Source organism: Diceros bicornis, chromosome 25, assembly GCF_020826845.1.
Source record: "Diceros bicornis minor isolate mBicDic1 chromosome 25, mDicBic1.mat.cur, whole genome shotgun sequence".
Classification (NCBI taxonomy): Eukaryota; Metazoa; Chordata; class Mammalia; order Perissodactyla; family Rhinocerotidae; genus Diceros; species Diceros bicornis.
The window spans coordinates 774,474-798,212 of record NC_080764.1 but is presented as its reverse complement, the minus strand read 5'-3'; the positions used below and the strand labels follow the sequence as shown (position 1 = coordinate 798,212).

Here is a 23,739-nt window from a genome sequence, read left to right as displayed (position 1 = left end):
CTCACCTTGGTGGTGAAGGAGGCGGTCTTCCAGTAGTGATTCAGCATCTGGTCACAGTTCAGGCTGTGATAGTCAATGACATCCCTTTTGATGGTCCAGAGGAAGTACGGCATTTCATTTTTTACCAACCTGGACTGGCAAGAAAAAACCTTTATCCATACCCAGCACTTAAGGTTCATATCCTTTGACAGTTAAGATCTAACTGAGAGTGAAGGAAACCAGATTTTAAACGACGTGCAGATTCTAACTGTGAAGCTGCCATCTGGACTGCAGCCAACGCATGTCCCTCGAGGGCCTGCTGTGTGCTGGGCATGGGAGCAGCTGCGACTGCAGAGGGTGTCTGCTCTCAGGAACAAGCCCCGGACTCAGGGCTGCGAGTGGGGTCTGAGCTGCCCGCCCCGTGGGTGCCTCCGTCCAGCCCAGGGACAGGCCTCGTGTGGATATGGGTGAATGTGTTGCTTCCTGACCTGGACCCCTGGGAGACGGGCTCCTCCCCTGCCCCTACTCCCTCAGAGCAGGAGGCCGAGGCCCCCCAGAACGCAGGGGCCTCAGGGTGGGGCTGAAGCTAGACTGGGGTGTCCTGGGTGACTGTGTTTACAAACAATGGCATGTGTTTGGCCAAAATTCTAACCAAAGAGATGCAAGGAAAGGAAAATATTCTCCAAAATCCTACCCCCAAGATGACCCCTGACCCAACACCCTGAAGACCCTACGGGGTCGTCTCTGCAGACTAGTGTGCGTGGACACACCTACGTCCTGCCACATGGACCAGTCTACCTCGACCCCCAGGTCATACAGGACTGGGCTCCGCCCACCCCTCAGACGAGGGCCCTGGGACTTGGCGCCAGGGCACCGCCTAAGACTCGTCCTGGCTGCCTCCCCGCGTGCCGGCCCAGCCTTTCTTTCTCCCGACTCTAAGGGTGGCGTCTGCAGCTTTGTTGCCACCCGCGTCTCACTGTTAACGTGTGTGATGAACTCTCTCAGAGAACAGTATGAAGGGCAGCGGTTGGCAGGCACCGAGGGAGAGAAACAGCTGACGTTGCTGCCCGCCCACCCACCTGCAGGGACGGCTGCCTAACCCGGCCCCCCACGCTCTGCCCAGAGTCACATGGGGCCAACTGTTACAGAAACAAATCAACTCCGGAACTTAAGACGTCCGACTGTGCGCGTCGGGCTATTCAGGTTTTGCCCGTTTTTCTATTTGATTGTCTTTTGTTACCGATGTGTGAGTTCTTTACGTGGTCTGGATATTAGATCTTTTAAATTATGCATACTGTAAATACCTCCCCCACTCCTGCTTATCTTTCTGCCTTTTTTTTTTCTTAAAGCGATTCTTTTCTGATTCCCTTTGGTGGTTTTTTTTCTTTGTTTTTTTATTTTTTATTTTTTTGAGGAAGATTGGCCCTGCACTAACATCTGTTGCCAATCTTCCTCTTTTTTCTTTTTTCTCCCCAAAGCCCCAGTACATAGTTGCATATCCTAGTTGTAGGCCCTTCTAGTTCTTCTATGTGGTATGCCCCCTCAGCACGGCTTGATGAGCGGTGAGTAGGTCCTCGCCCAGGATCCAAACTGGCGAACCCCAGGCCGCCGAAGCGGAGCACGCACACTTAACCATTACGCCACCGGCCTGGCCTTGCCTTTTTTTTTTTTAAAGCTTCAGTACATGGGGTTATGTATCCTAGTTGTTAGTTTAGTTCTCTGTGTTAGCCGCCGCCACAGTATGACAACTGACAGACGGGTGGTGTGGTTCCATGACTGGAAACCATCCTGGGCCACGGCGGTGAGAGCCCTGAATCCTAACCACTAGACCACCAGGGCTGGCCCCCTTTCTGCTTTCTTAATGGCGTCTTTTGAGGAACAGGTGCTTTTATTTGTAATGTAGTCGAATGTATCAGGTTTTCTCCACAGTGAGTGCTTTCGGTCTTGTTTTAAATTTCTTCCCTCCTGTCAAGTCACAAAGCAACCCTCGCTCTCTTCTGAAGCTGCACAGCTGTCTCCCGCGTGTGTCATGAGGAGGGTACACTCTTCCCCGTGTGGACGTCTCCTTGTCTCAGCACATCTCCGGCAGGTCCACCTTAGCCAGCTGATCCGCCACCCTCGCCAACATCAAGGTCACAGGAGCTTGGCACTGTCTGGGACCCTCTTCTGCTCTGCGGTTGGAGTGTATAGCCAGCACAGTGCCGTCTTCACTACCGCAGCCTCACAGAGGGAGAGGCATGCTCTCCCATATGTTCTTCAAGAGCCTTGGGCTGTTTTGAGCCCCCCACAGAATCTCCACCAAGTTACAGACACAGCTTGTCCACTTACACTTGGGAACACAGGGACGCACACTCGCAGACACACAGACTCGGGGACGCAGAGACACACACGCATGCACACACATGTCTATTGGCAGTCAAGAGGCTAACGTGACCCTGGCTTTGTCGGCCCTCCCCCGGGACATGGGCACCGACGCAGGGAAGAGTGTGAGGAAGCACTGTGAGGTCACGGCTCACCACAGGCCCCTCGGGGAGCTCAGCCTGGGGACCTACCATCACATCATGGATGTCCTCTGTTTTCTCCAAAGCCACGTCTTCATTTTCTTTGCCTTCCGCACGTTTATTTTCTGCAAACACAACACACGGGAGAGACGTCAGAGCGTCACGGCCTGAAGGCCTGACCATAGCCACACTCGCTACGGCACCGGCTGCCACCGCCAGGGCCAGCACAGCACTTGCTGACTTCTGAGCAGCCTCGTCTCCGGGTGCCCTCTGTGGGTCCTGAGAGGAGCCAGGCCGAATCAGGCTCAGGCCACATCCACCCATCTGCCAGCTGCTGTCCCAGGGCTGGGGGACCCCGGGGCGTGAGGAGTGTAGACAGCCAGGGGGTGAGTGTGTGGAGAGGCACAGGGACGCAGCACCATGGGGGGGTGGCTGTGGGTCTCAATGACTGTGTGGGAACTGGCCCCGTGCAGACCCCAGAGCCAACAGGACACAGACACTGTGTGCAGAGCACAGTAGGGGCCAGGGAGGACCAGATGAGGGGCCAGGGTGCAGTCGCACTGCAAGAGGCTGAGGAGTGACCAGTGGGGAGCTGGGGCCGGAGAAGGGACGGTCAGGGTGCGGACAGTGGAGACACCAAGGAGTGACAAGTACCAGGGTTTGAGAGCGCTTGCCCAGTACATGGACACCTTGGGTCAGGGAGGCTGGGAGGGTGACCTCTGGGGTGGGCAATGGGGTCCTCTGTCCCCCAAGGGAGACCCCAAGACACGCTGGGGGAGGCCCAAGTCACAGGACCTGTGGGACCGTGACAGCATCCCTCCCGGGCAGTGGACTCACTTCTGGGTCCTCGTGACAGAGACACACAAACGTCTGACACTGAAAGACAATCGCCTTCAATACTCTACCTGTCACCCCTGCACTGTCATCCTTGATATTCAGAACGACCTTGGGCAGAAAGTGGAACTTCTTCTCCACCCAGCCCTTCCTCCGCAAGGCAGCCCGGATCACCGGGTAGTGTCCGTAGATGGAGAAAATCTTCCTTTCCTCAAATTGCAAGAGCATATTTGAATTAAAGAATTGAAAAACAAGTTAATTCTCTCTCTGTAGGAGGGGTTTTCAAAGCAGAAGGAGACAGACTGCACCGGCGGGAAGACACCCACGCGCTGCTCCCAGGAACACCCAAGAACACACAAACACGGGTGTGCCAGGCCAGGGCAGCCGCTGGGAGGGCCCACTCTGTTGTGTGTGCGTCTGCTTCCTCGTGGGGCCTTGCACACACAGGCCTTACACACTCACACTCACAAAGGCTGGGAGGCACAGCACAACCACGGCCGTGGGCACTTCCCGAGATGCGCTGGGAGCAATCCAGCTCAGGGCAAGTCTGGACCTGCGATGTGGGACGGAGGGGGCCAGGCTGAGGGTCTGTGCTCTCAGCTTTCTCATCTCTAGAAGTGACTGTCCCTGGTGCTTTGTGGGGCTGTGCCCGAGGTTTGAGGAAGAGAGGGAGGCAGGAGCCATTCAACTGAGAGGTGCCAACAGCCAGCAGCACAGGGCCAGCCCCAGGGCAAGCTGGGGACTCCACCCGTCACTGTGGAAATGAGCTCAGCTGCCTGGGGACGAGGCAGGGACATGGCAGCTGGTGGGGTATGCCTCGGCCTCCCCAGCTGAGGGACAAGGGCAGGAGAGGAAACAACATGCTGGAGCCCCGGGGAAGCCAGGCTACTGAGGACACAGCCTGGACAATTCACCTGGGCAAGGTCACAGGGAGTGGCAGCTGCAGGACAGAGTCAGGAAACAGGCACATGGTCGGCAGTGAGCTTAGGGCCTCATGAGTTTGTGGGAGCAGGCAAGGGGGTCAGGGCAGCAGGAGGAAGTGCCTCAAACTCACTGGGGTCCTTAACTAGTTGACTTTAAAGTAATAAAAAAAAGACAGATATCTTGGGTGGGGCTGACCTAACCAGGTGACCCCTCAAAAACGGGTCCAGGCTTCCCTGAAGTCAGAGAGTCAAAGCAGCAGAGACTCTCCCCTGCTGCTGGCTTTGAAGAAGCAAGGTGCCACGGGTTCTACAGCCACAAGGAAAGTAATTCTACCAACAAGCTGAGGGAGTTTGGAAGTGGATCCTTCCCCAGTCGAGCCTCCGGGTGACCCAGCCCGGCCAACACTTCATTTCAGCCTTGAGAGACCCGGAGCAGAGGACCCAGCAGGGCTGTGCCTGGACTCCTGACCCACAGAAATTGTGAGATAATTAATGGGCTAAGTTCAAGGTGATTTGTTACACAGCATCGATGGCTAACAGGTCTCAATGGGAGGACATGCATGCCCACATCGGGAACACACACCAAGAAAGCTGGTGCCTGTGGCTGGAAGCTGTGAGTCCAAGTTCCAGCACCCACACAAGACCTGGCAGGTCAGAGGGCCTCCCTGAGCCTCTTCCTGCTTGGAAAATTGTCCCAAAGCCTGCCCTCGCCCCCCAATGGGGCCATGCATGGGGATAAGAGGGATGTGATGAGCCTGATTCACAGCAGAGGCAGCTCCAGCAAGGCCACTTGGCTGTCCTCAAGACTCTGCTTAATTGTAGTCAAATTGAACAACTTCAGAAAAATTGATTAATTTCGATCTCAGCCGAAAACAATTCCTAAGGGAACTACAAAAAGAATAAAAACAAAATATAACATCTCTAACATATAAGAGAGGGGAAAACGGAATTTTAAAAAGTAATCAGTCAACAAGAGGCATGAGAGGAAAACAGAGCAGAGAGGACAAACCGGGTGAGAGAAATGAGAGAGAATACTCGGAATATCTGCGAAGGCTGGTAGGTTAGTTATAGAATCACACACGAGCACTCCAGCTAAAAGGTGAAGGGTGCAGACCAGATTTTTTAAAAATCTAACTCTATGCTGTTTACAAGAGAAAACCAAAAGCACACGCCTACAGATGGGGAGGAAATAAAAGAGTCTAAATGAGGACAAAATAGCCTTTAGGACAAATTGACATCAGTGAAGTAAAGAAAATCATTCCATAATTTTTAAAAAGGGTTCAATTCACCAGAAAGATACACCTGTATGCACCTCTTAAGAGGACTATAAATTATATAAAGCAAAAATTTACAGAACTACAAAGTAGACAAATCCACAATTTTAACAGGATATTTTGACATGTTTTCCTCAGTAAACGACAGAAGACACAGACAAAAATTCAATAAGACTAGAAGATTTGAACCACTCAAAAAACAAACTCTACCCTGATGAGCAGGAATAGAGCATCTACATCAGCTTTCACATAAATTAACAAAATGGTAGGTGTAAAGCCAGTCTGGGCACATTTCAGTGGAATAAGATTATACAGGTTACATCCTCAACCACAATGCAGTCAAGCAAAAAATCAGCAGCAAAAAAACCTAGAAAAAAATCCACAGGTACAGAAATTAAGAACTATGCTTTTAAGTCACCCACATCCATGAAAAGCAATGACATGAATTAGGAAATACCTTGAACTGCATCTCAACAAAAATACTATCAAACGAAAGCTTGTGAAATGCAGCTAAAGCAGTACTTGAGGGATGCTTGTAGCCCTATATGTTTATACGGTTTAAGGTTTCAGAAGAAAATCTGAAAATTAGTGAGCTGGTACGGGTCTATCTACTTGAAATCCCAGCAAGGACAGCGATAGGAAGCACAAAGCACATGGGGGTGCCGGGATTTGGGGTGGGGGAGGGGAATAAGAGGGGGCCGGAAGCAACTCGAGGCCATGGCGTGTCTCCGTCGTGACCGACCACATCATCTGCACATGCTGTGCTTCTCTCCGCAGGCGCGTCCGGCCGCACAGCCGAGCTCCACAGTGGGGACTGGTGGACCTTGTGCGTGTTGTGCTTCAGAAGAGAGGGAAGGGAATGAGCACATTCTCACGCACTAATGTCAGGTTTCTCACTGCTCCCACACGGTCCCAGCCTTCTGAACAACAGCAGTCGAGCATGATAAAGATAGAGAATGCAGCCTTCTCCCCAGAAAAGGCTCTCCTGTTCTCAGGGCGGCAGACGTGGAGCTGTCTGCCCCCATATAACGAATGCAGGCACCTCCCTTATCTCCCCCAGACCCCCGGAAAGAGGGTGGCTGTGCCCGCTGCCCCACGTGAGCTGCGAGGGTCATAACTTCCGAGTTCCCCTCCTGTGGCGCAAACTCCGTCTGCACACACAGGTGCATCTGTGCCCACGGTGTCACCCAAGGGGCCTGGGGCATGGGGAACGATACAAGAGGCTGTGCGAGTTGCTGAGTCTGTCCCTGACACAGACACCTCGTCTGGGATGTGCATCGCGGTGGGGCCGCATGCCGACTGCGTGCATTCGTGGGTCTGCACTTTTCGAATTCTGAAAGCACTACCTATTTCAAAAGTACAGCTGAAACACAAAGTAACTCTGGTCCAAGCCTCCACTGAGGCCTGGACTGGGGGCCCAGGGCAGGAGCCACGGTGTCCACAGCCCGGGAACCTTGGCCAAGGAGTGTCAGAGGCGAGGGATTTTACTCTCCACACTCCAAAATAAATTTCTCTTGTTAAAAAGTACTCCCTCCCCATCGAGCCCAGAAGAACATTTACCTTGATTGCTCTTTCTGTTAATTGTCTTGCTATTTTGTATCTGTCTAATTTGGAGGAAGAAGTCAAGTCTTGTGAAGTTCCTGGTTTTAATTCTGCAAAAGAGAAACAGACATCAAGGCACAGGAAAGAGGCCTGAGAGCGCTCTACACAGCAACATTCGGATGGGGAGACACCAGGCCTAATCACAAGGGTTCCACCAGTGTTTCCACCTGCCCATGCACCTGTCACCTGCTCTGTCCTGAGCAGACCTGGGGGCCGACTCAGGGTGCCCACAGCCAGGAGCAGCCAATGCAGCCCTCCTCCGGCCTTGGCTCACACCCCAAGACCCTCCTCCTGCGTCTCTTCAGCCCCCTCCCCAGGCTGCAACCCCCTGGCCTCGCCCTTTCTGTGTCCCCCGCCCATGTTCCCCTGCAGCTCTGGCCTTGGGGTACCCTCTCTCCTCACCGGGCTCCCCATCCGCTGTGTGGCCACACGACGACCCCCTCAGCCTCCGCCTGGGCCAGCCTCCCCGCCACCAGCCCCCTCTCGGCTCCTTTCTCTGACCCTGGCCACTAGACTCCCCTCAGCACACACCAAGTGTTGTAGCATCCACCCTACAAATGAAAATTAAAACCCTCCTCCCCGCACCCCGCACCCTTCCACACCCTCCTCCCCGCACCTCGTCTGCCGGGCTCCACCACAGACGCGGCTCATGCTAAGGTCACGCACGCACAGGCCATCCGATGGTCACTCCCCTGGGTCCTGGCCTCCAGCCGGCAGCCCCTCCTCCCTGGGATCCTCCTTCCCCCTCCTCACTGCGGCCCATTCTCTCTCCTCACGCCTTAACGGTGGAGGTACCCAGGCCTGGACCTCACACCTCCCTGCGTCGCCATCCATGCCCACTTCCTGGGCCATCTCATCCTGTCTGGTAGCTTTAAATACCACCATGCCGATGCCCTGGAATGCACGTATTCCGCCCAGACCACCCAACCTCCCCACGCCTCCTGGACCCACGGTCTCTGGATGTCGAACGAACATCACAGGTGGGACAGGCCGGCAGCAGACCCCCCATCTACCCACCCCTGATCCTCCTGCAGCCCCTCCACCCCATGGACTCTGGATCCCACATCCACACGGCCAACTGATTGAGACTGAAGCACCAAAGCAACTCAGGGCGGAAGGTGCCACGACAGCCACGCGTCCACACGGGGAACGTGAACCACAGACCGACCTGACAACACACATAGTTGATGTGAAGTGGATCACAGGCCTAACGGGGACGCTAAACACACAAGGACTTACAATCTCAGGTCATATAGAGTCTCGAGATGGCACAAGAGCACTAACCATACAAGTTAGAGCTGGTGGATCTGACGCATCAAAATTGAAACATTCTGTCTGCTAAGAAATGAAACGGTCGACCACAGACTGGAGGAAATAGTCACAGTACAGACATCTGACAAAGCCAGGCACAAGGGCGTACCGAGTGACTCATGTGAGTGAGGTTCTGGAGCCAAGGAAGTCACCTCCAGAGACAGAAACCAGAGGAGAGTGTGGGATGGGATGAATAGGCTAACAGCTCTGCCTCAGAGCAGACAAAACAGGGTTAGCAGAACAACCAGGAGAGCAAATCAAAGCCACAGCCACGCCGAGGACGAGACTGCTCTTAGGAACTGATGACAAAGATCGGTGAGGACACGGATATGAACATGACAGTCAAAACTGCATGTCCCGGACGCACGCCGACCACCTCACTCAACAGCTGCCGGGCACCTTAATTCCAGTACACAGGGGACGTTTACTAAAACCGACCACAGAGAAGGTCGCAGCAAATTTCAAAGGGGTTGTGATCACACAGATCTGTCCCCTGATCACAGAGCCGTGAAGTCAGGAATCAGGAATAGAACAAAGTATCAAACATACTTCTGAACAACCCATGCGCCAGAGAAGAAGTCACGATGGAAAGTACTGCGTATTTCTTAACTAAATGATAATGAAAATACCAATTATGAATTCCCGTGGGCCGCAGCTGTGTTTACATAGAGACTTTTAGCTGCATATACTAGAAAATAAGAAAGGCTAAAAACAGCGCGCTAAGCATCCATCTCAAGACTCGAGAAAGAACACAGTAAATTTAAACCCAAAGAAATTATAAGAAAATTATTAAAGAGAAGACATGAATGAAATTATTAAAAATTAATAAAGAGGACTAACCAAGCCAGGGTTTAAGTCTGATAGAATTAATGAACGACTGGTGAGAGGGACAAATGAAAAAGAGAAAAGGCATAAAAAGTAATAACGGGACAGGGAAACTCTTTAGATGTTTAAAATCTAAGAGGATATCATGAATTTTTATGGCAATAAATTAGAAATTTACACGAAATGGACAAATTCCTGGAGAAATACAAATTACCAAAACAGATGCAAGAGGAAATAGAAGATATATATAATACTCTACCTAATACAGAAACTAAATCTGAATTTTAAATCCTTCCCATAAGGAAAACTCCAGGCTAATGGCTTCATGGGCGAATGCCACCAGCATCTAATCCCACACAACTCACCCCGGGAGTAGAAAGAGCGGGGCCATCCTGACATGTCACAAAAAGGTAAGATCACAGCCCATGGGGACTCACACGCGGATGACAAAATCAGACGGAAATGATGAGCAAAGGACACCAGTGACACAGACAGGGCACCACGTCACGGCCAGCTTGGGCTACCCAGAGGCTGGATTGAAAACCAAGCATTGTAATTCACCAGATGAAGAGAAGAAAGAAAAATTGTAAATTCCATCTCAGCAGATACAGAAATATCTTAATAAACCTTAATTTCCATTCTGGCTGAAGACTCTTGGGGGGCTAGGAAGCACAGAAACAGCCTGGCAGCGACCGCCCAGCACCCAGATTTTGGTTTCTAAACCCCACCCTGCCCCCACTGGAGGGGACCAGAGCTCTCTGGACTTGATTCCTGGTCTGGGACACTGGAAGCCCCAGGTGCTCTCAGGGCATCGCGGGGCACTTAAAGACCTGGGGGGACAGCAAAAACACAGAGAAACGGCTTGAAGAGGCCGAGAGGGCCAAGTGGAGACCACAGAGCGTCACAAAATATGATGGCGACTGACTGTACAGGTGTCAGAAAGATTCTCAAGAGTGAGAAAGCTCACCCGAGGCCATGGGAGATGCCGGATATGCCAACACCTTCCCTGGAAATCAGTAACTGAGGGGAAGAAATAGCACCTGAGCAGAACTTCTGGAAGGATCTGAACCTCGCTGAGGCCAAGGAGGCCTGTGGGGAGGGAAGCTCTTTTTCCAGAGAGCAGCTGATCAGCTCGTCAGTGTCGGAGAAAGGCTGCAGAGCCCCGGGAGGAGGGGGGGCACTGCGGGAGCTGTGGTGGCCAGGGTGGTTCCCAGCGGAGTGGTGACCACGTCCCCTGGCCAGGCCTGGGTTCTTCACAACCCCAGCACTGATCCAGAATTACTCTCCAAGCAACCTCCTGTGCCCTAATCCCATCTCAGAAGGATTCTCCAGGGAACCTCCTGAGGCAGGGGACTCGGACAGGTGCCAGGTGCCAAAGCACCACCCTTCAGAGTGGCCACGGGAAACGCAGGCCTGGCCAGCACCAGCCCAGTGACCAGTCATGGCACTGACGATGGGATGGCCAGACACCGTAGGCAAAATTAGGTGACAGCACCACCTCTGAGGGAGTCTCGGCAAGACTTAACCCGAAGCCATGGGGCTCTGCATCCCACCTCCAGACCACGAGGTGCAAGCAGGGAACAGAGGAACAGGTCACGCACCACCACGAGGCAGTGCCCAGGCGAATCCCCAGGTGGGGCTCTCCAGAAACAAGAGGCCGTCCTCACCAATAAGTCAACACCTTGAAAACCCCAGACAAGAGGACTGGCTAGTCTAGATTAAAAGACAAAACAACCTAATGCAATGTGTGGTCCTTGACCAGATTCTGATTTGAACAAAACAACAGGAAAGTTATTTGGGGGAATATGAATATATTCTGGTTATTGAGTTTTATTAAGGAATTATTGTTCATTTTATTGAGTGTGAAAAATGTTTGGTTATGTAATAAATGTCATTTTTAGAGATACATCATAAATATTTAGACACATACTAATATTTATTTAGAAAATATTAATAAAATTTTAATAAAATCATTATTAAAGACAAAAGAGAGACATTCCATGATACGAAAAAGATGAGTTTGTCAGTTAGATTAAAAAATTCCAAATGTATATACACTGTGGAAATTAATAAAAGAAACCTCAACTAGGTTGGAGTCGGGAAGGCCTGCAGGGGGAGCTCTCAGCCCCACCACACACAGTCAATTACTCAAAATAGGAAGAGACAAACTTGCATCTTCCTCAGGAGGCACAACTATTTACTACTCAAGGAAGATTTCCCTCCCTGCCCAGCAACAGCACAGCCAATGAGAAATGCTGCAGCCCAGCCAATCAGAAATGCCACAGCTCTGTCAATCAGAAGTGCATCAGCCAATGAGAAACACTGCAGCTCAGACAATCAGAAATGCCACAGCTCAGCCAATCAGAAATGCTACAGCGCAGCCAATGACAAACACCGCAGCTCAGCCAATGACAAACACCACAGCTCAGCCAATGGGAAACACTGCATCTCAGCCAATGAGAAACGCCACAGCTCAGCGAATCAGAAATGCCACAGCTCAGCCAATCAGAAGTTGCTGCTCTGAACTGTCACTTTGGCCCAATGGACTTTCCTTTAGAACAGCCCCTCCTTATTCCGCCTTTTTCTCTATAAAAGCAGTTCCCATCCTGTTTGTTGGATCTGCCTATGGTTCCCCATAGCATGCACATCCCAAATTGCAATTCTTTTGGCTATTCCTGAATAAACTCATTTTGAGGATAAAATAACAGGCGAATTTGCTGTTTAAATTGACAATACTTAACGACAGAGCTTCAAGGCATATAAATACACAAGTTGACAAAATTGAAAAAAGAAAAGACATGGAAAATTCACAATCATATTGGGATATTCTAACCTGCTTCTCTCAGTAAATTAAAGATAAAACAAACAAAGAATCAGCAGCATGTAGCAGACTTGAACTTCAGGATTAAGCGACTAGACCTAAACGACACACATGGACAACATGTCCCACGACTTGAGACACACATTTTTTTCATACACATCTTCCAACACAGATCACGTGCTAGGCCACCAACAGTCTCAACAAATTTCAAAGGATTGAAATAATACAGATTAAATCTCTGACAACTGTTGCATTAAACTAGAAATTCATAACAAGGTAACTAGAAATTTTCCTAAATGTTCAAAAGTTAAACAGCACACTTTTAAAATAAAGCATGGGGGAGAGAAGTCAAGATGGCGGCATAAGCAGACTCTGAACTCACCGCCTCCCACAACACAGCCAATTTACAACTACTCGTGGAAAAATTACCCCTGAGAGAGAACTGAAAACTGGATAAGAGGAACTCCTGCAACAAAGGACAATCCTAATTGAGGTGGAAGAGGCAGAAACTCCTTTCTGGAGAGAAAAAACGCTGCCTTCACAAGCTGCAGCGCCTCATGGCGGCCTGGGAGCAGCCCAGAGGTACGCAACCCTCCCTGGAGGAGGGGGGCCCTGAGCCGGGGAGCACTCCCACTGTAGGCATCTTGTGGACCCAGCACAATCAAGATGAGTGGAATAATATCTGACTTTGCCTGCTACAAAAACACTGGGGAGTACCCCCAGAAAAGCTGGTTCACAAAGAAATTAAAACTGGCTCTTAAAGGGCCCACGCGCAAACTCATGCGTTTCAGAAAGCAACCTACGATTACAAGAAAGATGCACAGTGCTTTGGTGAAAAGAGACTCACCTGATAGGCTCTGAGTGCATTGCAGTGAGAGGTGAGACCTCTCCAGGGACTGGGACATTGGCAGCGGCCATTGTTGTGGCCTGGTGTGGGCGTGCTGACACACACACCATTGGAGTTCTCCCTGGGGCCTGCTAGCCCAGGGTCTGCCCCACCCACTGGAGCACCAATTTAATCCAGCTCAGCCAGGGCAGGCAGCCCACCCTAGAGACTGGCCCCACCCAACAACAAGCCTTCAGGCAACTTGTGAGCCGGCATAGATTGGTGACTGGATTCTCTGCAGCCTGGCAACTGAGCCCACTTTAGTGGGGCAGGGCGTGCACAAGGAGCGGGTGGAGAGTGTGAGGCAGTGGTGGAGTGTGTGGGGCTCCCGCCATGGGGGGACCGGGTCCACTTTAGGAGGTCAGGGCGTGCACACAGGGCAGGACTGTGTTGACTGTGTGTGTGGAACTGTGGGCGGCAGGGCTCGTCAGCTGCAGAACACTTGTGCTTCTCAAAGACCCACATAGGGGGTTTGCCCCACCTTCCAAAGCCTGAAACAATTGGGTACACCCGTGCCTGAGGCCAGCTCCACCCACCTGCAATCCTCAGACAGCTGACAAGAGACCTAAAGGCTGGAGGCTTACAGCAATTGTAAGGCCCTGAGCCTAACAACCTGCCATGCTGGGGGCCTACTCAGTTAAAAGAGATACTGAAACACAAATGTGGTGTTAGAACTTGCAGCCAACTGTGCTGGGGCTTCCCACACATGATAAAGAGACTGAAAGGCCCACAACAACTACAAGCAGCTGAGCATTACAACAGCTGGCCAGGAGCATAACTCAGCCTCCCTGGGCGCCTACAGGGAGAGCAAACACGCCACAACAGAAGGACACATGTAGCCCACATATGGGTCACCTCTGGAACATTGAGAACTGAGGGAAGCACACTGCAGGCCTCCTAAGGCATCACTATATAAGGTCACCTCTCCAAGAGCAGGAGACGTAGCTGACCTACCTAATACATAGACACAAGCACAGGGAAAGAGGCAAAATGAGGAGGCAAAGGAATACATTCCAAGTAAGGGAACAGGACAAAAACCCAGAAAAGGAACTAAGTGAAACAGAAACCTACCCGACAGAGAGTTCAAACAAAGAGTGTTAAGGATGCTCACTGATGTGGGGAGAAGAATAGATGAACTCAGTGAGAATGTCAACAAAGAAATGGAAGATATAAAAAAGAACCAATCACAAATGAAGAATACAATACTGGAAATGAGAAATTCACTAGAGGGACTCAAAAGCAGAGTAGAGGATACAGAAGAACGGATCTGCGAGCTGGACAAAAGACTAGAAGAAATTACCCAAGCTGAACAGGTAAAAGAAAAAAGAATTAAAAAGAGTGAGGACAATCTAAGGGACCTCTGGGACAACATCAAGTGCACTAATATCCGTGTTATAGGTGTCCCAGAAGGAGAAGAGCGAGACAAAGGGGCAGAGACTCTATTTGATGAAATAATAGATGAAAACTTCCCTAACCTAAGGAAGGAAACAGACATCCAGGTACAGGAAGCACAGAGAGCACCAAACAAGATAAACCCAAAGAGGCCCACACCAAGACACATCATAATCAAAATGTCCAGAATTAAAGATAAAGAGAGAATCCTAAAAGCTGCAAGAGAAAGACAAGTTACATACAAAGGAAACCCCATAAGGCTATCAGCTGACTTCTCAGCAGAAATCTTACAGGCTAGAAGAGACTGGTACGATATATTTAAAGTGCTAAAAGGAAAAAACTTACAGTAAAGAATACTCTACCCAGCAAGGTTATCATTCAAAATGGAAGGAGAGATCAAAAGTTTCCCAGACAAGCAAAAATTAAAAGAGTTTGTCACCAAGAAACCACTGCTACAAGAAATGTTAAAGGGACTGATTTAACGGGAAAGGAGAAGACCACAAATAGGAAAAATGATCTATTTCCATGATAAGAGGGTAATGGATACAAATGCACAAAAAAGAGGTTAGATATGATATCAAAAACATAAAATGAGGGAGGAAGGGAATTAAAGAGTAGAGCTTTCAGACAGAGGTCAAACCAAAGAGACCATCAATTCTGTATAGAAGGAGAAAGGAAAAGAGGATGACTACTAAAACACTGAGAAAAAAAAAGTTAAAAAATGGCAGTAAGTATATACTTAGCAATAGCTACTTTAAACGTCAATGGACTAAATGCTCCAATTAAAACGCATAGGGTGGCTGATTGGATAAAACAACAAGACCCATATATATGCTGCACACAAGAGACACACTTCAGACCTAAAGACACTCACAAACTGAAAGTGAAGGGATGGAAAAAGATACTCCACGCAAATGGCAATGAAAAGAAAGCTGGGGTAGCAATACTCATATCAGACAAAATAGACTTTAAAACAAAAACTATAAAAAGAGACAAAGAAGGGCACTACATAATGATCAAGGGAACAATCCAACAAGAGGATATAACACTTGTAAATATCTACGCACCCAATGTAGGAGCACCTAAATACATAAAGCAATTATTAACAGACATACAAAGAGAAATAGACAGTAACACAATAATAGTAGGGGACTTTAACACTCCACTTACACGGTTAGATCATCCAAACAGAAGATCAATAAGGAAACATTGGCCTTAAATGACACACTAGAACAGATGGACCTAGTAGATATATACAGAGCATTCCATCCAAAAACTGAAGAATATACATTCTTTTCAAATGCACATGGAACATTCTCCAGGATTGATCACATATTAGGCCACAAAACAAGTCTCCATAAATTTAAGAAGATTGAAATAATACCAAGCATCTTTTCTGACCACAACAGTATGAAACTAGAAATCAACTATAGGGAGAAAATCAGAAAAGCCACAAATACGTGGAGATTAAACAAAATGCTACTGAACAACGATTGGGTTAATGAAGAAATCAAAGGAGAAATCAAAAAAGACCTGGAGACAAATGAAAATGAAAATACAACATGCCAGAATTTATGGGATACAGCAAAAGCAGTTCTAAGAGGGAAGTTTCTAGCAATACAGGCATATTTCAACAAACAAGAAAAATCCCAAATAAACAATCTAACAATGCAACTAAAGGAACTGGAAAAAGAAGAACAAACAAAGACCAAAATCAGTAGAAGAAGGGAAATAATAAAAATCAGAGCAGAAATAAATGAAATAGAGACTTAAAAAAAATAGAAAAATTTAATAAAACCAAGAGCTGGTTCTTTGAAAAGATAAACAAAATTGACAAACTTTTAGCTAGATTAGCCAAGAAAAAAAGAGAGAAGGCTCAAATAAGTAAAATCAGAAATGAAAGAGGAGAAATTACAACAGACACCTCAGAAATACAAAAGATTATAAGAGAATACTATGAAAAGCTATATGCCAACAAATTTGACAATCTGGAAGAAATGGATAAATTCTTAGAATCATACAACCTTCCAAAACTGGATCAAGAAGAAATAGAGAATTTGAATAGACCAATCACCAGTAAGGAGATCGAAACAGTAATCAAAAACCTCCCCCAAAATAAAAGTCCAGGACCAGACGGCTTCCCTGGTGAATTCTACCAAACATTCAAAGAACACTTAATACCTATCCTTCTCAAACTCTTCCAAAAAACTGAAGAGGAGGGGAAGCTTCCTAACTCATTCTACGAAGCCAACATTGCCCTGATACCAAAGCCAGACAAGGACAACACACAAAAAAAGAAAATTACAGGCCAATATCACTGATGAACATCGATGCAAAAATCCTCAACAAAATACTAGCAAATCGCATACAACAATACGTTAAAAAGATTATACACCATGATCAAGTGGGATTTATTCCAGGTATGCAGGGATGGTTCAACATTCGCAAATCAATCAATGTAATACACCACATTAATAAAATGAAGAATAAAAATCACATGATCATCTCAATAGATGCAGAGAAAGCATTTGACAAGATACAGTATCCATTTATGATAAAAACTCTGAATAAAATGGGTATAGAAGGAAAGTACCTCAACATAATAAAGGCCATATATGACAAACCCACACCTAATACCATCCTCAATGGTGAAAAACTGAAAGCTATCCCTCTAAGAACAAGAACCAGACAAGGATGCCCACTCTCACCACTTCTATTTAACATAGTACTGGAAGTCCTAGCCAGAGCAATCAGGCAAGAAAAAGAAATAAAAGGGATCCAAATTAGAAAGGAAGAAGTGAAACTCTCACTATTTGCAGAAGCCATGATTTTATATATAGAAAACCCTAAAGAATCCACCAAAAAACTTTTAGAAGTAATAAACGAATATGGTAAAGTTGCAGGATACAAAATCAACATACAAAAATCAGTTGCATTTCTATACACTAATAATGAAGTAGCAGAAAGAGAAATTAAGAATACAATCCCATTTACAATTGCAACAAAAAGAATAAAATACCTCGGAATAAATTTAACCAAAGAGGTGAAAGATCTGTACACCAAAAACTATAAAACATTGCTGAAAGAAATTGAAGACGACACAAAGAAATGGAAAGATAGTCCATGCTCTTGGATTGGAAGAATTAACATAGTTAAGATGTCCATACTTCCTAAAGCAATCTATAGATTCAATGCAATCCCTATCAAAGTGCCAACAATATTTTTCACAGAAATAGAACAAAGAATCCTAAAATTTATATGGAACAACAAAAGACCCCAAATAGCTAAAGGAATCCTGAGAAAAAAGAACAAAGCTGGAGGTATCACACTCCCTGATTTCAAAATATACTACAAAACTATAGTAACCAAAACAGCATGGTACCAGCACAAAAACAGACACACAGATCAGTGGAATAGAATCGAAAGCCCAGAAATAAACCCATACATCTATGGACAGCTAATCTTCGACAAAGGAGCCAAGAACATACAATAGAGAAAAAGTCTCTTTAACAAATGGTGTTGGGAAAACTGGACAGCCTCATGCAAAAAAATGAAAGTAGACCCTTACCTTACACAATATACAAAAATTAACTCAAAATGGATTAAAGACTTGAACGTAAGACCTGAAACTATGAAACTTCTAGAAGAAAACATAGGCAGTACGCTCTTTGACATTGGTCTTAGCTACATATTTTCAAGCACCATGTCTGACCGGACAAGAGAAACAATAGAAAAAATAAATAAATGGGACTATATCAAACTAAAAACCTTCTGCACAGCAAAGGAAACCATCAACAAAACAAAAAGACAACCTAACAACTGGGAGAAGATATTTGCAAACCATACATCTGATAAGGGCTTAATCTCCAAAATATATAAAGAACTCATGCATCTCAACAACAAAAAAACTAACAACCCAATTAAAAAATGGGCAAAAGACCTGAACAGACATTTCTCCAAAGAAGATATACAGATGGCCAACAGGCACATGAAAAGATGTTCAAAATCATTAACTATCAGGGAAATGTAAATCAAAACTACAATGAGATATCACCTCACGCTCGTCAGAATGGCTATAATGAACAAGACAGGAAACAACATGTGTTGAAGAGGATGTGGAGAGAAGGGAATTCTCATACACTGCTAGTGGGAGTGCAAACTGGTGCAGCCACTATGGAAAACAGTATGGAGATTCCTCAAAAAATTAAGGATAGAACTACCATATGATCCAGCTATTCCACTGCTAGGTATGTATCCAAAGAACTTGAAAACACCAATGCATAAAGATACACGCACCCCTGTGTTCATTGCAGCATTATTCACAATAGCCAAGACTTGGAAGCAACCTAAGTGCCCATCAAGGGACGAATGGATAAAGAAGATGTGGTATATATACACAATGGAATACTACTCAGCCATAAGAAACGATGAAATCCAGCCATTTGTGACAACCTGGATGGACATTGAGGGTATTATGCAAAGTGAAATAACTCAGAGGGAGAAGGTCAAATACCGTATGATGTCCCTCATTAAGTAGTAGATAATAACAACAACAAACACATAGAGACAGAGATTGGATTGGTGGTTACCAGAGGGGAAGCGGGGAGGGAGGAGGGCGAAAGGCATAATTCTGCACATGTGTGTGGTGATGGGTTGTAATTAGTATTTGGGTGGTGAACATGATGTAATCTATGCAGAAATAGAAGTATAATGATGTACACCTGAAATTTATACAATGTTATAAACCAATGTTACTGCAATAAACAAAAAATTCAAAAATAAATAAATAAAATAAAATAAAAATAAAAATAAATAATAAAATAAAATAAAACATGGATCAAAGGAGAAAACAAATGGAAAATTTAAAATTATTTGAATTGAATGATAATGAATATATGACATACAAAAGCACTACAATGTAGCTAACATAGTGATTAGAGGGAAATTTATAGATTTAAATGCATATATTAGAAAAGAAAACTAATTGAAAATTATCTAATCTATCATCCCAAGAGGCTAGAAAGAGAACAACAATCAAACAAAAAGAAAGTAGAAGACAGATGGGCCGGCCCCGTGGCTTAGCGGTTAAGTCCGTGCACTCCGCTGCTGGCAGCTGGGGTTCGGATCCTGGGTGCGCACCGACGCACTGCTTCTCCGGCCATGCTGAGGCTGTGTCCCACATACAGCAACTAGAAGGATGTGCAGCTATGACATACAACTATCTACTGGGGCTTTGGGGGGAAAATAAATAAATAAGTAAAATCTTTAAAAAAAAAAAGTAGAAGACAGAAAATAATAAAGATAAGAGCAGAATTCAACTAAGTAAAAACAAGTATACCACAGAGAAAACTAACAAAACCAATCGTTGGATCTTTGAAACAATTTTTTTTAATTGATAAACCTAGATTAAATTGATAACTAGATTAAGAGAAAAGGGAAAACACGAATTACCAATATCAAGAATGAAAAAGACATTGTTATCGATTGCACAGATATTAAAATGATAGTAAGGTATTATGAACATCCACATGCCAATAATTTGACAGTTCAAATGAAACGAACATTTTCCTTGAAAAACACAGCTTATCAAAACTGACAAAAAAGAAACAGAAAATCCAGATGGGCTTATTTCTGTTAAAGAAATTAACTCTACAATTAAAATGTTTCCCACAATGAAAACTCCAGGTCTAAATGGCTTCACAGGTCAATGTTTCTAAACATTTAAGTGGAAAAAAAATACCTACATAAACATTTTCATTGAACAGGGAAGTAGGAGACTCTTTTCAACTCTTTTTAGGAGGCCATACATTTAACATCAAAATCTAACAAGGATTACAAGGAAAAGAATAATACAGGCCAATCTCACTCATAAAAATAGACACAAAAATCTTAAAACATTTGTAAATCAAATCTGGTGACATATAAGACAATACAACATCACCAGGTGGGGTTTATTCCAGGAATACAAAGTTGGTTTAATATTTGAAAATCCATCAGCATAATTCATCACTTTAATAGACTAAAGGAAAAAATATATATTATCATCTCAATAGATATGGAACAAAACATGTGATAAAATGTAATAAGTTTTCATTTAAAACTCTCAGTAAACCAGGAATAAAAGAGAATCTCCTTTAAAGCTTATAGCAACATCGTACATCATGGTGAATTATTGAGCACCTTCCCCCTCAGCTTGGAAACAAATAAAGATGTGCTTTATACCACTTCTATTCAACATTACACTGAAAGTACTAGCCAATGCAATTATCCAAGAAAAGGAAATAAAAGGTCTTTAAAGATTGAAAAGATGTGCAGGTGATGATGGTGTATGTAACAAATCTAAATGAATCTACGAGCCATTAGAATTAGTAAATGTGGGGCCAGCCCCCTGGCTTAGCAGTGGTTCGGCTCCCGGGCACACACCAACGCACCGCTTGTCCAGCCGTGCTGAGGCGGCATCCCACATACAGCACTAGAAGGATGTGCAACTATGACATACAACTATCTACTGGGACTTGGGGGAGAAAAAGGGGAAAAAAAGGAGGAGGATTGGCAATAGACATTAGTTCAGGTCCGATCTTCCTCAGCAAAAAGAGGAGGATTGGCATGGATGTTAGCTCAGGGCTGATCTTCCTCACACACACACACACAAAAAAAGAATTAGTAAATGTATTTAACAAGGTCACCAAATACCAAGTCTGTATACTAAAATCAATTGTATTTCTATGCACTAGAAACAGTTAGAAAATGAAACTCAAAAATGTCATCTACAGCATCTTTAAAAAACATTATCTATCCAGGAGTAAATCTAACAAAAGAGGTCTTGCATAGCTCTACACTGAAAACTACAAAACAGTGCTGAGGAGAATTAAAGAACTAAATGTTCATGGGCTGGAAGACAAGATGCTAAGATGTAAATTCTTACGTTTCCAAATTGATCTATAGATTGATTGTAATCAAAATTAAAATCCCAGCAGGATTTGGGGGGTGGGGGACAAGGGGGTTAAATTAACACTTTGATTCTAACATTTATATGGCAACGCAAAAGTCCAAGAAAACCTAACAAATCTTGAAGAACAGTCAGAAGACTTACACTAGGAAATATTAAAACTTGTTATGCAGCTACTGGAATTAAAACAGGATAGTACGGAAGGGAACGGAGAAACCAAAAGCAGACCTCCACCTGATTTGCACGTAAACACCCGAACCAGCCGGCCTTGGTGAGACGCGCGCGCCCGAGCTCTGCGCGCTCTGACCAATTCGGCCACCCAGTCCGCTTAATAACCCAATGGCAGCGAGAAGGGCAGCCCTGACGCTAGGGCTCGCCTGGGCGGGGAGGACAATGCTTACTGTTTTCTTCTCTCTGGTCTCCTTCCGACGAGGCAGATGAGAGCCTCTTCCTCTCGCCCGGCTCCATGCCGGCCCCCGGCAGCTTGCCCTTCCTCCCTCCGGCCGCTTGGGCCCCTGCAGGGAGGGGCATCAGTGATGGACCAAGCGGGAGCTGCCCCGTCGGGGGCAGGTCTAGGGATCCAGGGCAGGCTAGGGCTGTGTCCAGGTTCTGAAGCCTGGTCCAGGCAGATCTGGGGTCGGGGCGGATCTGGGATAGGGCGCAGGTCTAGGATGGAAGGGCAGTTGGGGCAGGTCTGGGGTTGCAGGAGTAGGGGTGGGAAAGTCTGGGGTAGCCGGGAGGCCTGGAGCTCGGGGCAGGGCTGGGGTTGGGGGGGCAGGTATGGGGTTCCAAAAAGGAGGAGATCTGGGGTTCCAAGGACATAAGGAAGGTAGGCAAGCCTGGAGTCCCAAGGGGAGTGGGAGGGCGGGTCAGGGATGGGGGTGTAAGAGTTGGAGGGTTGGGCAAGTCTGGGGTTGGGTGAAGGTCTGGGGTTCCGAGGGGAGTGGACTAGAATCCCGGGGCGGGCGGGGCGGGGCCTGGGGTCCCATCTGGGATCCGCAGGGGGCACAGGTAGGGTTGCGAGGGGAGGTGGGATCCGTGCTCACCCGGGACCGGCCCCGAGGCGCGCACCGCGCCCCCGCCCCCTGCCGCGCCGCCTTGTGTCCTGCGGTTGCCCGGGGCAACGGGCCGGGGCCGCGCGGCGCCTGGTGCCGCCCGGGGGCGCGGGAGACGCGGGGGGTGCGGGCGGGCGGCGCGGGGCGTGGGGCTGCGCGGGCGCGCGGGCGGCGGGGGTCGCTGGGAGCGGCGGCGGGGGCGCACGGGGGGCGCGGGCCCCGACGGACCGCAGTCGGTAGCGCTCGGGCTGGGGCCAGAGCCGGGTTCGGGGCTCGGGCCGGGGCTGGGGTCCGAGGCGCGGCCGTGGCTGGCGCGGGGACGGGGACCGGGGCGCGGGAACGCTCGGGCCATGGTGTCCGCGGGGAGGAGTGGCCGCCCCGCCTGCGCCCGGGGTCCCGTGGTCCTGTCCGGCGCCCGGCTGTCGGAGTCACACAGACCCGCCCTTACAGTCAGAGCCCCCAAGTCATAAAGACCCGAGGGTCACAACCGGACCCCCAGTGACCAGCCCCGGGCGCTGGGCAGGCTCCGCCCGCCACCTTCCTGGCCCGCCTCCGCGCGCCACCCCGGGCCTCCCTCCGACCCTCACTCCCGGCGCCCCCCCACCCCCGCGCCGGGCTCGGGGGGCGGAGACGGCGCGCACAGTCCGCGCGTGCGGATGCAGGGCTGGGGGCTACCGGCTGGGGCGGTCCGGGTGGCCGGGGCAGCTGTCTGTCCCACAGAGAACTCGGGGCGGCCTCGTATCCCCATGGTGACTCGTGGGGCCCGCGCCGCCGCCGCTTGTCCCGAGCGCATCTAGGTCCCCCGCCACCCAGACGCCCCCCACTCCTCCCGCCCTTGGCTGCCTTCTTGGTCGCCGCCTCTCAGTCCAGCAACTTTGTGGAGGGAAGACCCACCGGCCTCATCGGTGCCTTGGCTCTCCAGTAACTTTCCGAAACCTAGATGTCATCTTTATTTTGCATTTAACTTCCCAAGATAGCCCATAAGTGCGGTTCTGTTCCCCCCTTGAAGGGGCTGTGGAGACTGTAGGTGGGCTGTTCCCCTGGGTGGGGACGGATCCTTCATGCCCCCTTCCCGTATTCACCCGAGGAAAGCCACTGGGCTCTCACCAGATGCCACCTCCAGACTGGCCTCAGAGCTTACGTAAATCGTAAATAAATTAAAAGGTGGCCCTCACCTCCACCCGCCCTCCTGTGCTCTGCCTCTTCAGGACCTGAGCAAGGAGACACCTGGGAGACCCAAAATTAAATAGGCCTCGGGCCATGTTTACATGTTAGCATTTATTGTTCAGGAAGCACTAAACAATATCAAACAAAAATGTAAATCGACAGAGACAGAATTACAAATTTTTTAAACAACATTTGTCTGGAGTTTTCAAGCTCTCTCTAA

At 47.8% G+C, this 23,739-nt stretch overlaps 1 protein-coding gene across 1 annotated transcript in view; it reads right to left on the bottom strand.

Moving 5' to 3' along the window:
* TTLL8 (tubulin tyrosine ligase like 8) overlaps window positions 1–21,940 on the bottom strand; it is a 51,536-nt gene extending 29,596 nt beyond the window's left edge. The window contains 5 exon segments of the mRNA XM_058568100.1: window positions 6–134; window positions 2,532–2,605; window positions 3,386–3,524; window positions 7,072–7,163; window positions 21,699–21,940. Of these exon segments, the coding sequence (XP_058424083.1) occupies window positions 6–134; window positions 2,532–2,605; window positions 3,386–3,524; window positions 7,072–7,163; window positions 21,699–21,828 (564 nt within the window). The 5' untranslated portion in view covers window positions 21,829–21,940.
* Window positions 21,941–23,739: the final 1,799 nt, after the last annotated feature.